The sequence below is a fragment of the Bos mutus genome, chromosome 7, assembly GCF_027580195.1.
Source record: "Bos mutus isolate GX-2022 chromosome 7, NWIPB_WYAK_1.1, whole genome shotgun sequence".
Taxonomy (NCBI): domain Eukaryota; kingdom Metazoa; phylum Chordata; class Mammalia; order Artiodactyla; family Bovidae; genus Bos; species Bos mutus.
Window position 1 is genome coordinate 98210632 of NC_091623.1, and position 13173 is coordinate 98223804.

The 13173-nt window shown below is 39.5% G+C and overlaps 1 protein-coding gene across 3 annotated transcripts in view; it reads left to right on the plus strand.

The window, feature by feature from the left end:
• Nucleotides 1–13173, plus strand: part of STK32A (serine/threonine kinase 32A) — a 133456-nt gene that overhangs the window by 34261 nt on the left and 86022 nt on the right. For all 3 annotated transcript variants that reach the window (XM_005900452.2, XM_070374572.1, XM_070374571.1), the window contains exons 3-4: nt 4870–4925; nt 5967–6118. In XM_005900452.2, coding sequence (XP_005900514.1) covers nt 4870–4925; nt 5967–6118 — 208 coding nt within the window. The remainder of the gene's footprint in view (nt 1–4869; nt 4926–5966; nt 6119–13173) is intronic.

Here is a 13173-nt window from a genome sequence, read left to right on the forward strand (position 1 = left end):
TGCACAACTATTAAGTGTAGGAGCTGGAATTTGAACATGGATATTCTGTCTCCAGAGACTGTTTTTAATCTCAGGGGTTGGCAAACTTTTTGTAAATATTATTTTTAAAATCCTTTAAAAATATAGAACCAATCGTAGCTCACAGGAGGTACAAAAACAAGTTGCAGGCCCACTGTGGCTTGTGGGCCATTTGTAATCTGTTAGGTAATACTGTACAGGTTGACCAAACTTTTAAGCACACAGTGGATACGCTGTCCCATACTCCTTTAAGGCAAACCCTACATGCCTATAATAGGATTTCTGTTGACAATACAATCCACAGTTCTGACGTCACCTCTCTCGTTTTGTCTGAATTTTGAGGCTTGGTTGCCTTTTCCATCAGCCTTCCTTCAAATTAGTAATGCTGTTGGACAACTACATGGATAGTATAAGAGCTTATTTTCCATTCGCTTTCAACCTGTTATTGGCTTCTCTCAGTTATTGGGTGTATTATTATTCAGGGAAGTGACTTTAGGCACTATGGCATCAGACTGGAGTCAGTTCTTTCTTTGATTAACTAGAAATAAAGGCATAAATAAGATGCAGTTTCTCTAAAATTTTAAAATTGTCACTTTTCTGGGACTTAACCTGACATTAATTGACAGTTCTGCTAGTAGAAATTTATCAGTAACCTAGCATCTAATCCTTTATTATTTTCATTAAAGCTTAAAATGGCTTAGACAAGGTTCATGAAATGGATTAATATCACAATGGAAGCTCATACTTCTAGGTATCTGCTATATATTAATACTTGGAGATGCAAAACATCATCAGAACATTTTAAGCTAGGCTGCACATGAAGGAACCACTGTGAGTTACTAGATTTGCTAGAGGTGAAATCTTGGGCTTGCAAATAAATCTTGATTTGTTTTTTTTTTAACACTTATGTAGTTCATGAAGTCTAACTCAGCTTCATGTAATGAGTGTCAGGAAATCATTGCATTGGTTATTTCAATTTGAAACTTAAGAGGAAACTTATAAAAGAGTTTTTCAATTTATGTTGACAAGTCATATTAAAATATAGACAAAAAATTACCTCTTGATACAGTACATATCCATCTACATACATTATGCAAAACCAAAACAAAAGTTTCAGAGTCAATACTACTGTAACTACATTTAAGACATTTTTGTTATTTTCTTATCTACTCTATCCCATTTGATTTTTTAATGCTTTTTACTACCATGAGTTGCCAGGAAAACAAAGGTGAAACAAAGATTACTAAGCAACATATAATCTCTGCCCTCACAGAGTTTCTCATGTAGCAAATAAACTCAGAACCAAGGAGTTTGGGAAATAACATAGTCAAGTGAATGACTTAAGTAAATAGTTTTATTAGCATTTTTCCATATAAAAGGGTATTTTCTTGTCTAGAAGGATCAGTCCTTTTTTTTTTTTTTTTTTTAACAGATGAGAAAATAAACACTCAGAATTTGTCATTCAGGCTTAAAGACTTAAGTGTAAGACAAGACATCGTAAAACTCCTAGAAGAGAACATAGGGAAAACATCCTCTGACATAAACTGTACCAGTGTTTTAAGACAGTCTCCCAAGACAGCAGAAATAAAAGCAAAAATAAGCAAATGGGACTTAATCAAACTTACAAAGTTTTGCACAGCAAAGGAAACCATAAACAAAACAAAAAGACAGCCTACAGACTAGAAGAAAATATTTGTAAACAATGCAACCGACAAGGGCTTAATTTCCAAAATACACAAACAGCTTGTACAACTCAACAACAAAAAAACCAAACAACCCAATCAAAAAATGGACAGAAGACATTAATAGACATTTCTCCAACAAAGACATACAAATGTCCTATAGGAACGTATCAAGGTGCTCATCATCACTAATTATTCAGTTCTGTCACTCAGTCGTGTCCGACTCTTTGCGACCCCATGAATCGCAGCACGCCAGGCCTCCTTGTCTATCACCAACTCCTGGAGTTCACTCAAACTCATGTCCATCAAGTCGGTGATGCCATCCAGCCATCCCATCCTCTGTCGTCCCCTTCTCCTCCTGCCCCCAATCCCTCCCAGCATCAGAGTTTTTTCCAATGAGTCAACTCTTCGCATGAGGTGGCCAAAGTATTGGAGTTTCAGCTTTAGCATCATTCCTTCCAAAGAACACCCAGGACTGATCTCCTTCAGAATGGACTGGTTATTAGACAAATGCAAATCAGAACTACAAGGAGAGACTAAAAACCAGCCAGAATGGCCATTATTAAAAAGTTTATTTATGTGAAGGGCTAATTCACTGGAAAAGACTCTAATGCTGGGAAAGACTGAGGGCAAGAGGAGAAGAGGGCGATGGACTATAAGATGTTTGGATGGCATCACTGACTCAATGGACATGAATTTGAGCAAACTCAGGGAAATAGTGAAAAACAGGGAAGCCTGGCATGCTGTGGTTCACGGAGTAGCAGAGAACTGGACACAAGTTGGTGACTGAACAGCTATAAACAACAAATGCTAGAGAGGGTGTGGCGAAAAAAGGAACTCTCTTACACTACTGGTGGCAATATAAATTGGTGCAGCCTCTATGGAAAACAGTACAACGGTTCCTCAAAATACAGATTTGCCATATGATCCAGCAATCCCATGCCTGGGCATTTATCCGGACAAAACTATAGTTCTAAAAGATATAGGCAACCTTATGTTCATAGCAGCACTATTTACAATAGTCAAGACATGGAAACAATCTAAATGTCCACTGACAGAGGACTGGATAAAGAAGATGTGGTATACTTATACGATGGAGTATTACTCAGGTTTAAAAAAGAATGAAATGATGCCATCTGCAGAAACATGGATGGACTATATATCAGACTAAGTGAAGTCAGACAAAGACGATCATATGATATCACTTTTATGTAGAATCTTTAAAAAGTGATATAAATGAACATATTTATGAAAGAGAAACAGATTCAGACAGAGAGAACAGACTTGTGGTTGCCAAGAGGGAAGAGTAGGAGTGGGAGGGATGAATTGGGAGTTTGGGATTAGCAGATACAAGCTATTTTATATAAAATGGATAAACAACAAGGTCCTACTGCAGTACAGGATACTACATTCAGTATTATGTGATAAACCATAATAGAAAAAATATGAAAAATATAGAGAGATGCACAACTGAATCATACTGCTGTATAGGAGAAATTAACATGACACTTTGCTGCTGCTGCTGCTAAGTCGCTTCAGTCATGTCTGATTCTGTGCGACCCCACAGACGGCAGCCCGCCAGACTCCACCGTCCCTGGGATTCTCCAGGCAAGAATACTGGAGTGGGTTGCCATTTCCTTCTCCAATGCATGAAAGTGAAAAGTGAAAGTAAAGTCGCTCAGTCGTGCCTAACTCTATTGACTATAATTCAATAAAATATTAAAAAATAGTTTGTCATTTATCAGAGTTATACCATTTTTTTCAGGTTAAATCCAGAATTATTTGTGATAGACATGCTGTCTCACATGATTAAATGGCTCTTTTTTTGGCTGAAATAAAGTGAGTTTTGTGTTAAGTAATGATTATGAAGTCACATTATAAAAATATTTCAACCTTGAGAAAGCTTGGAAGATGAGTGGTTCCGTTACTCATCTGTCTTTCCTTCAAAAGGAGCTAATCTGATTAATTTTGAAATCAATAAATCATGTCTTTTAAAGAGAAGAATAGAACCTTTTAGTATTTTGCAATTTTTTCTGATTTAATTCTTAAAAGCCCTCATTTGAAATTTAACTTATCTAAATCCTTATTTCAAAAACCAGGAAAGATAGTGGACATTTTCTCAAGGTCATCAAGGCACATAACCAAAGCTTGTCACCTTTCTGGAAGAATCTATGCTTTGTTCTCTTCACCAAGCATTTCTTGAGCACTGAACCAAGAGACCATGCTATCATAAACTAAATATTTATTGCTTCTGAGTCCTGGAAGGAAATTTTTTTTTTTAATTGACATATAGTTGCTTTAAAATGTTTTAGTTTCAAGTATACAACATAGTGATTTAATATTTTTATAGATTATACTCCATTTAAAGCTAAGGGGTGGAAATGGGATTTTTTTTTTTGCGGGGGGTCCACGTCATGTGGCATGTGGGATCTTAATTCTGTAATCAGGGATCAAACCCGAGTCCCCTGCAGTGGAAGCAATGAATCCTAAGCACTGGACTGCCAGGAATTCCCTCAGGGTGGAATATTTAAATGGCGGATGCAAAAGATCTTCTCAACTTCAAATGAATTTTATAAAATAGACTTTAATGCTCATATTTATCCTCCTCTGTTAGATATTTATGCCTTGGGGATCAACTCATTCTATAAACTTACATGGGTAATAGCTTCCTACTTGGGAAAATTGAAATCATTTTGACACATGAAAGAGTGGTTGTAATGAGAAACAGACAAGGAGAAGATTTTTAAAGTGCAGACCCTTAGTGGCAATGTATGCACAGAGGACCAGGTCTTTGGCCACCTACGTGAAACCCCTGTTATACACAGTTAGATCCCCACGGCATCTGTCCTTCTTAACATTCAGTGAGAGTTTTAATTGTCCATTCATTTAGTGACTATTTAATCCATCAGAGTCTCACTATGGAGCCCTCACTGGACCACAGTCTCCGAAAAGTAGAGACTCAATTTCTACTCTATTATTTCTATAGCCCCTAGTACAAAGCCCTGTGATTAAGTGTTCAAGAAATGTCTACAGATGAATGAATGGTCATGTTAAAGTAGTCTAGAATGTTGTTTACATAAGGTACTTAAGTTTAGTTCAATCTTTATATATTACTCATTAGTTACTAAAGAGCAACTGAATTACTCACGATGTTCTTTTTGTTTTACAGTCAACTTTGACCACTTTGAAATTTTGCGAGCCATTGGAAAAGGCAGTTTCGGGAAGGTAAGAACCAAAATGATTAACCACTAGCAGAGTATGTAGCTCAGAGAGCCCAAGAATGTTCAGATGAGTTACTGGGACTACAATAAATATGAGGTGTTTTTATAATGAGTTTTTATAAAAGTATTACCACACTTTGAACAAAGTATGTGACAGGCAGCTACATAACAAACATGTATGCTTTCAGAATTATCTCAAAGACAAATCAGTTTACTCCCTGGAGTTTCACACTTTCTCTATGGTAACAGGAAGAGTAAGGTTTCATAATCATTTTCAAATTGTACCAGTATCTTCAGTAACAGTTATCTTGTCAGTGTAAGAATTAAATCTTTCCATGAAGGATAGAAGCTGATTTCTGTTTTCCCCAGTTGTACCATATTTTTTTCTTTTTTAAAGACCTACTGTAAAAAAATAAATAAATAAAAAACCTACCATAAAACATATACATTCAGTCTAATTTTTTATAAGAAACTTCCAGATTCAAATCCCGATTAGTTTCTTTGTGGAGACAAACATAACAATATCTCATATTTCATATTGAACTTGCATTTTAGAACACCTGCTGTCGACTTTATCTGGCATTATATGAACCTCTTAAAGAATTTTATAAACATGGACATCATTGTGTTTTCCCCAGTGCTTCAAGCCCTTTTTGGTTATATCACTTGTGGTTGCTAAAAGAAGTTCTTTGCACAATATTGTTCATCTTAACATTGAGCCATGTCCATTTCACTCATTAAAATCTGAATAAAAATGTCATTTGTTATTTGAAGATTCCTGACATGGAGGAAGTTATTTTCGCCCAATATGTTGTCTTAAAAATCCCCCAAAGCAAAAACAAGCAAACTTGTTCGAGAAAGGAGAGATTTAGAAATTGACTTGGTACAGGGGAAGGAAAAAGAAATCAGAGCTAGGTGGCAACTTTAACATCAGAGAATTTGCACATGACAGGGCCTCCAAGCGATGCTCACCAGTCTTGCGCTGTCTCATGCCCACAATCCATCACCTCCCTAACCACGTTCTCACTCCGGCTGGCGCCATTAGGTCTGCATCGTACAGAAGAATGATACCAAGAAGATGTATGCGATGAAGTACATGAACAAACAGAAGTGCGTGGAGCGCAACGAAGTGAGGAATGTCTTCAAGGAGCTCCAGATCATGCAGGGACTGGAGCACCCTTTCCTGGTTAATTTGTGGTGAGTGGTTTTCCTGGACATTTAATGGGACAGTCCTGCCTTCACCCCAACCCTGTTACATAAACACACCCTGATTTCTACATGTGCATTTGCAAAACCCTCATTAGGATCTTCGTGGGACTTTCATTCACCTTGGTTTGTCTTTTCTAAAGAAACAAAATTGTTATAAATACTGTTCAGTTGCTGTATATCCCCTTGTCCTTGAGGTCAGTATTCTTTTAAAGCAGGGGTCCCCAACCCCTGGTTAGGAACAGGGCCACACAGCAGGAGGTGAGTGAGCTTCACCTGTATTTATAGCCACTCCCCATTGCGCACATTACTGGGAGCTCCTCCCCCTGACAGATCAGCAGCGGCATTAGATTCTCATAGGAGCATGAACCAAACTATGCTTGAATCTTCCCCAAACCATTTCCCCCCACCCCCATCTGTGGAAAAATTGTCTTCTACTAAACCAGTTCCTGGGCTTCTTTGCTGGCAGATAACCTGGGTTCGATCCTTGGGTCAGGAGGATTCCCCTGGAAGAGGGCATGGCAACCCACTCCAGTATTCTTGCCTGGAGAATCCCATGAACAGAGGAGCCTGGTGGGCTACGGTCCATAGGGCCACAAAGAGTCAGAAGTGACTAAGCAACCCCAAACTGGTCCCTGGTGCCAAACAGATTGGGGACTGCTGTTGAAAGCACTGTCATTTAATAGGCTGACAAGGAATGAGTTCAGATGTTTTCTCACTCATTACATCTTTTTCCCCATAATTGTGGGGCAGGGACTCTGAGTGTGAAGTATGGCATCGCTGGTGGACATGAAGTTGATTGTTAGGACTTGTACAAAGCGCCTTCTCCTTAAAGTGATGGGCAAGCAACCTGATTTCCTTGCAGCCTACTTCTTAAGCAGCCATATACGCACCCATGAGTTGGAAAAAGATAGGTGCTGCCTTTCTCCTCAAACCAGCTTTAACACAACTGGAGCTAATTTATGTCAGTAGCTAGACATTACATGACTGATCTGCTCTCAAAGCCATTATCATAATCCAAGGCTTAGAAAATGGCAGAGAGGCTTGCATTATCTATTACTTCAAGGTCTTTATGTGGCTGGCTCATTTTCCTCTATATTTTAATGCATCCATTATATTAAGAGCCAGTTCTTCAGTATGACTGTTATTTAAATATGCATACCAAGCAGTTCTTACTTACTAGTGAAGGAAAAAAAAACTCCCCCCCCCTTTTTAGTTAGAGAATACTAATGGAAAAATCATTAAAATGTCACTGTGCGTTTAGGGAGATTCTCCGGAGGAATCAGTGCATAAAAGCCTGTCTCCATCTTTGATTAATACAGCTCACTTCATACACAATTTGCTGAAAGCCTCTGTGCTGCAGTTGAAAAGAAGATGGTTGTATGTGACTTGGAAATAGGTCTATTAGGGTTTATGCACTTCTCAGACATAGGGAAGTTAATTTAAATACAGCTTCAGTGTATTTAATCAGTAATTTAGACTGGCCTATTCACAATGCTGCCATGTAAAGAGTTCAATGGATGCAGCTCTTTCTTTCCCATCCTTAACAATCATCAAATTGCCTTTTTCCTCTCTCTTCACAATGATGAGCCTCCCTTTGTTCAGAGTCACACTGTCCTTTTTCAAAAGTTCAAGCAGCTAATTTTCTTCTTTTAAGAGCAGGAACCCTTCATAAGGACACACTTAGCATTTTACTCTCTCATGCTTGTCTCTCATTGCCGAGTAGGCCAAGTTGATTTCACTCAGTTCCCCTCTTTTTAAATAACATGAGTGTTATAAGACTTGAAGCTGGCCAAAGGTTATAGATTTTGCTTTGCTTACTTGGTGTCATTCTAGACGACATTCTCTTCTCCGTGAATGTGATAACAGGACATATATTCTACTCTGCCCTTCTTCTCACCCTGACACTGAATCCTGCGTTAGAACCTGGGGCACCACTAACACTGATAGAAGAGAGGAGAGACTCCTTATCCCATGATTCTAGTGCCACATTCAGTACTGGAAACTGGGAGGGGCATTCCTAAACAGAGAGCGGCCCTTTGTCCTTCAAACCTTGAGATAAGTCTTCAGAAAGCATCTTTATTCCTTCTAATAAATACCTTAATCAGTATAGCATAGTGAATATAAGTGCCTCTTTGCACAACTCTTAAGTACCTTGTAATATTTCAGGAGGTGTGGTTATGAGTAACTTACTTCAAAATTCTTAAGTCCCATTGTTAGAATGGGTTAATGTGTGCAATTTGGTTGTTTCTGTGAATGAAGTGTGGTCAAGAGCTATGCCCACTGCCCAGAACATAGTATGTTACAAATGGTAGTTCTTACTTTCCTTGCTCCATTAAGTTATAGCATTCTGAACGTGCCCATCACCAACAGCCAGCGTGGACCCCAAAAGACAACTTTGAAGGGTACTTGGCCCCACAGCATCAGGGCAGGTTGTCTGTATGGTGGCACTCACATGCCAACTCATTCCCTATAAAAGCTTATGCTTTTGTTTTTTCCACATTTATTTTGTGAATCAAAGAAAAAAATATCTCCAGTGTGTTATATACAATTTAATCAAGATTTTTATGTCCTGGTTTAACTAGACTGAGCTTTACATCCCCAGAACTTCAGGAGCTGGTTTTCTTAAGAAGCATCATATGATAAAATTACAGCAATATTTTCTTTAAAAAACTCCTCTGTACCCATTTATGTAGTCTGTTTTGCTGATATGCTCTGTAGGCCTGTCAATACTACTTATAATAATCTTCTCATGGATGCTCAAAATGTCCTTGTCCTCTGGGGATGTTCAGAAAATTCTGGTTTTCGGGATGAAAGAAAACACAAGGAGGCTTTACACTAATGTTAAGAAGTTGGCTTATGAATATACTAATATAAACATATACACATATTACCTTTGAAAATGTTTCCGCTCATGGCAACTTGAAAAACAGAAGAACACAGTGAAAAATGAAAACTCTCCAATAATCCTATCACCTTGAAATGACCACTCCTAACAGTGTGCACTTCCAGTAAAATGTCTGTATTTGATGATGCATGGGTCCCATTCATTCCTTCTTTCATGTATAGATTTCCTGAGCACCACAATTCATAATTAGGGTTGCCAGACACAATCCAGGATGCACAATTAGATTTGAATTTCTGATAAATAACCAGTACCTTTTGGTATATGTCCCAAGTATCACACAGGACATTTTTAACTAAAATAGAAATTCAGATAATGAGTAAGTTTTTAAATGGGCATCTTGTATTTGCTCACTCCGGGGACCCTCATTGTAACACAAATCCATACTGTGGAGATGCAGTGGTGAGCACAAGCAGAGAGACTTGCTCACCCACACATTACCAATAACTATGAGAGGCTGCTATTAATCAGGAGGCAATGAATATATCAACTGTGAGAAGTGCATGGGCGGTCTGCGTGCACATATGGGTTTCAGGGGAGGAAGGTCACTAATCCGGGAGCAGCAGTGTTAAGAGTGGAAGAACCTGATGAATTAAAATCCAACCTCCCCAGCCTCCAAAGAGTTGGCCCCACCCAGAACACGGTCATCAGATAAAGGTTATGTTAGAAAGTGAAGGCTGCCATTCAGGGCTGGTATCCAAGAAAAGCAAATACATTCTTCCCTTGAGCCCCTCCCCAGGGGCCTCTAACAAAGCCTTGGCAACCCATACCCGAGAACCAATCGCCCCAGACCTGCCCAGCACAGCAGATCCCCAGGTGGCTTTTGTTAATTGGAATTAAGCCTGCAGCTGCACACAGCTGCTCCCTCTGCTCTCCTAGCCTGGCTCTCCTGTTCCTGTGAACTCCCAAGGGTCCGCATGTGGTTTCAGGAAATGAGGAGAGGAGATTGTCTGTATTAAGTGAAAAGGACCATTTGTCCTGGGAGTGCGAAAAGGGAGCCCTGGGAGATGGCTCAACACAGCCTCATGAATGGGTTCCCTGGAACCAGACTCCATCCTGTGTGACTCAGAGCCCTGGCACCCGTCACAGATCAGAGACCCTGAGAACGCAGAGTGGCCTTCAGAGTCCTGGCATCAACATAATAGCTCCTATTACTTTGGGTTTTACAGATATGATGTTATGTATTCATCCCAGCAACCTATGTGGATAAATATTATTTTTCCCATTTTACACCCAGAGAAACGGAGGCTGAGAGAGGTTAAGCCATTCCCCAGAGTCTCACAGCCAGGACTCAAACCCAGGAATCCGGACTTCAAAGCCCCTGCTCTTCCTGCTGAACTCTCCCGTCCCCTACAGACATCTTGGGAGACTCTTACAAAATATGTAAGGAAATTCGATTGATTTTGTCGCTCATTCTCCACACCCCACAAGAATACAAACTCCATAAGGCAGGTCTGTCCACTGTTCACTCTCCTGCTCCTTACAGTAATGGTGGCCACCTCACAGGAAGGGCTGAATAAATCTCTGTTGCATCAGCAAATGAATGAACGGCCAAAGTGAATTAGCAGCGGGACTAGGCTTCTGCCTCCTGTGTTTCCTCGCTCTTTTCCCATCACGCCTCTGCCACCTCTCCCGCACTCACTAACAGCCCCATATTGTCGTGCCTGTTCCAGGTTCTTTGTTGGCCCTGAGGTCAGAGGGACCGGAGTTTGAATCCGTCTCACCACTTGCTAACTATGTAAATGAAGCAATTTACATTTTGTGTTTTGCTTGGTTTCTTCATCTATAATCGGGAATGACAGCAATCTCCATAGCAGAAGGTACTACTTATGAGTAAGAACATGTATATAAAGCATCTCAGACACAGTAAATGTTTAACAACAGCTTTAAACAAACAACTCTGAGGCCCCTCCCAGAAATGAAATGACTCCCTTCCCCCATGGCCAGAAATGATTCTAAAATTTCTCAGGTGGACAAATGTGCCTGAACATGAGCTGGCTTGGGCATTACAAAGTCTTTTGTTCTAAAAACTTAACTCAGTTTCTTTGACTATAAAATAAATGTTTTGGTATAAAATACAGAAAGTTCTAATGAAAATAATAAATACCCATATGTCATCTCTCAGAAGTAATTGTAATAGTTATCTTTATAACTATAGTTATATTTCAGTTCAGTTGCTCAGTCGTGTCCGACTCTTTGAGACCCCATGAATCGCAGCACGCCAGGCCTCCCTGTCCATCACCAACTCCCGGAGTTCACTCAGACTCACGTCCATCGAGTCAGTGAGTTATGCTTTAACAAATTACCACACAAAAACAACACCAAATTACCACAAACTTAGTGGTTTAAAACAACATGAATCGAAGAATTTGAGGTTAAAGCTATTTTCATAGTATAATGAAACATTATTTTTCTTTTGCCCTGCACAGTTATTTGCACTGAAAGTTCACAAACAGACAAAACTAATCAGAACAACAATTACCTATGGAATGTAGAGATTAACTAGAAGGTAGTATTAACTAGATTACTAGATTAACTAGAAGTAGTAGAAAAGTGAGTGATTGAGAGGTTCTATTATCTTTACTGTGGTGTTGCTCATATGAGAATATATATTTGTCAAAGTTCATTATATTTTACACTTAATATTTGTGCATTCACTATAAATGAATTTTCCCTCATTAAAGAATATAAATTTTTATATTTCATAAATACAAAAATATAAATGTAAAAGAATATAAATTAAAAAACACACAAATGTATTATCTTACAATTTTGGAGGTTAGAAGTGCAAACTCAGTCTTAACTGAGCTAAAATCCAAGCTGTCGGCCTCCTTCTGGAGGCCCTATCAGAAAATTTGTTTTCCTTACTTTTCCAGCGTCCTGAAGCTTCCTGTGAGCCTTGGTTCATGGCCGCTGTTTCCATCTTCAACCCTCTGACTTTCCGCCTTCCTCTTCCATCTTCTAAGGATGCTTGTGATTACACTGGGCCCACCTGGTGGTGATGGTTCTCTCCTGATCTAGCTCTCTAGCCAGGCTCCTCTAAGCCCTTTTCTCAGCTAGGCCTCAACCTTGCCCTCTAAAAACTTCAACTAAACACTGGCATTGTTTCTAACAGCTCAAAGCCTCATCCTAGAATGACCCCAGCCCCCTAAAATGCTTTGCTGAGAAAACTCAAGTATGCCGTGAAAACTTACTCTTTGTTCCCCCACCAACCCCTCAAGCTAGCGCTCCTTCTCTGAGCCTCTGCGGGAAGGGAGGAGCCCAACTTCCCTACGTAGCATCATTTAACAAACCAGATGCGTTTCACATGGACCAACTCCACCTTCCCAGTTTTTGTAGGTTTTCACCTTTCTGACTCTTTTGAGCCCCAGCTCACGATCCTCCCTGTTCCCTCTTAAACAAATCAAAGTTGAGTTCAGTTCACACTGGACTCTTTTCCTATTGCAATACGATATAACTGACTAAAATGTCTCCTAATTACTTTAACCACTGTCAGCTTTGTTAAGTTAGGAAGAGAGATGATTAAATTAAGGGCCCTGTAAAGGGGAGATAATCCTGAATTATCCAGTGTTGTCATAGGAAGAAATTTTCCTTAGATTTGGCCCTGATGAACTCGGGTAGGTGTGGAAGAATGGAGTAGTTCCTGAAGATGAACTTAGCAAAAAACAGTGTTATTGTGTGGCCAACACATAATAATTGTTCCATATAGTTGTTGGCTGACTAATGGCCGAGAAACTAGGTCTTTATAATGCAAACATTCACTCATTCATTTACTCCTCAGTATTAAAAAGGAGTCCTTAGTTACAATCAACACACGGAGATATTAGAAAATCTAAGTTCAAGAGAGATTCATTGGAAGGATATGGGGTAGCTTACATAGTTATCAGAAGTAAAGCTTGAAGAAGTAGGTCTCAGGAGGGTGAGGGACAGAGGCAGCTCTGGGACTCTAGATGGCAGGAACTAACGGACAGGCTGTCTCAGCTGGGATGAGTCAGCTGTAGCCAATTTTCTAACCTTGCGTCACCTACTCAAGGTTCAGAATCCTGGGAGGGAATCCAACTGGCCTTGCTCAGAAAACGTGCCTACCCCTTGGCAAGAAGAAAGAGTGAAATAAATAATGACTCCTAGACTGTCTGCCTGA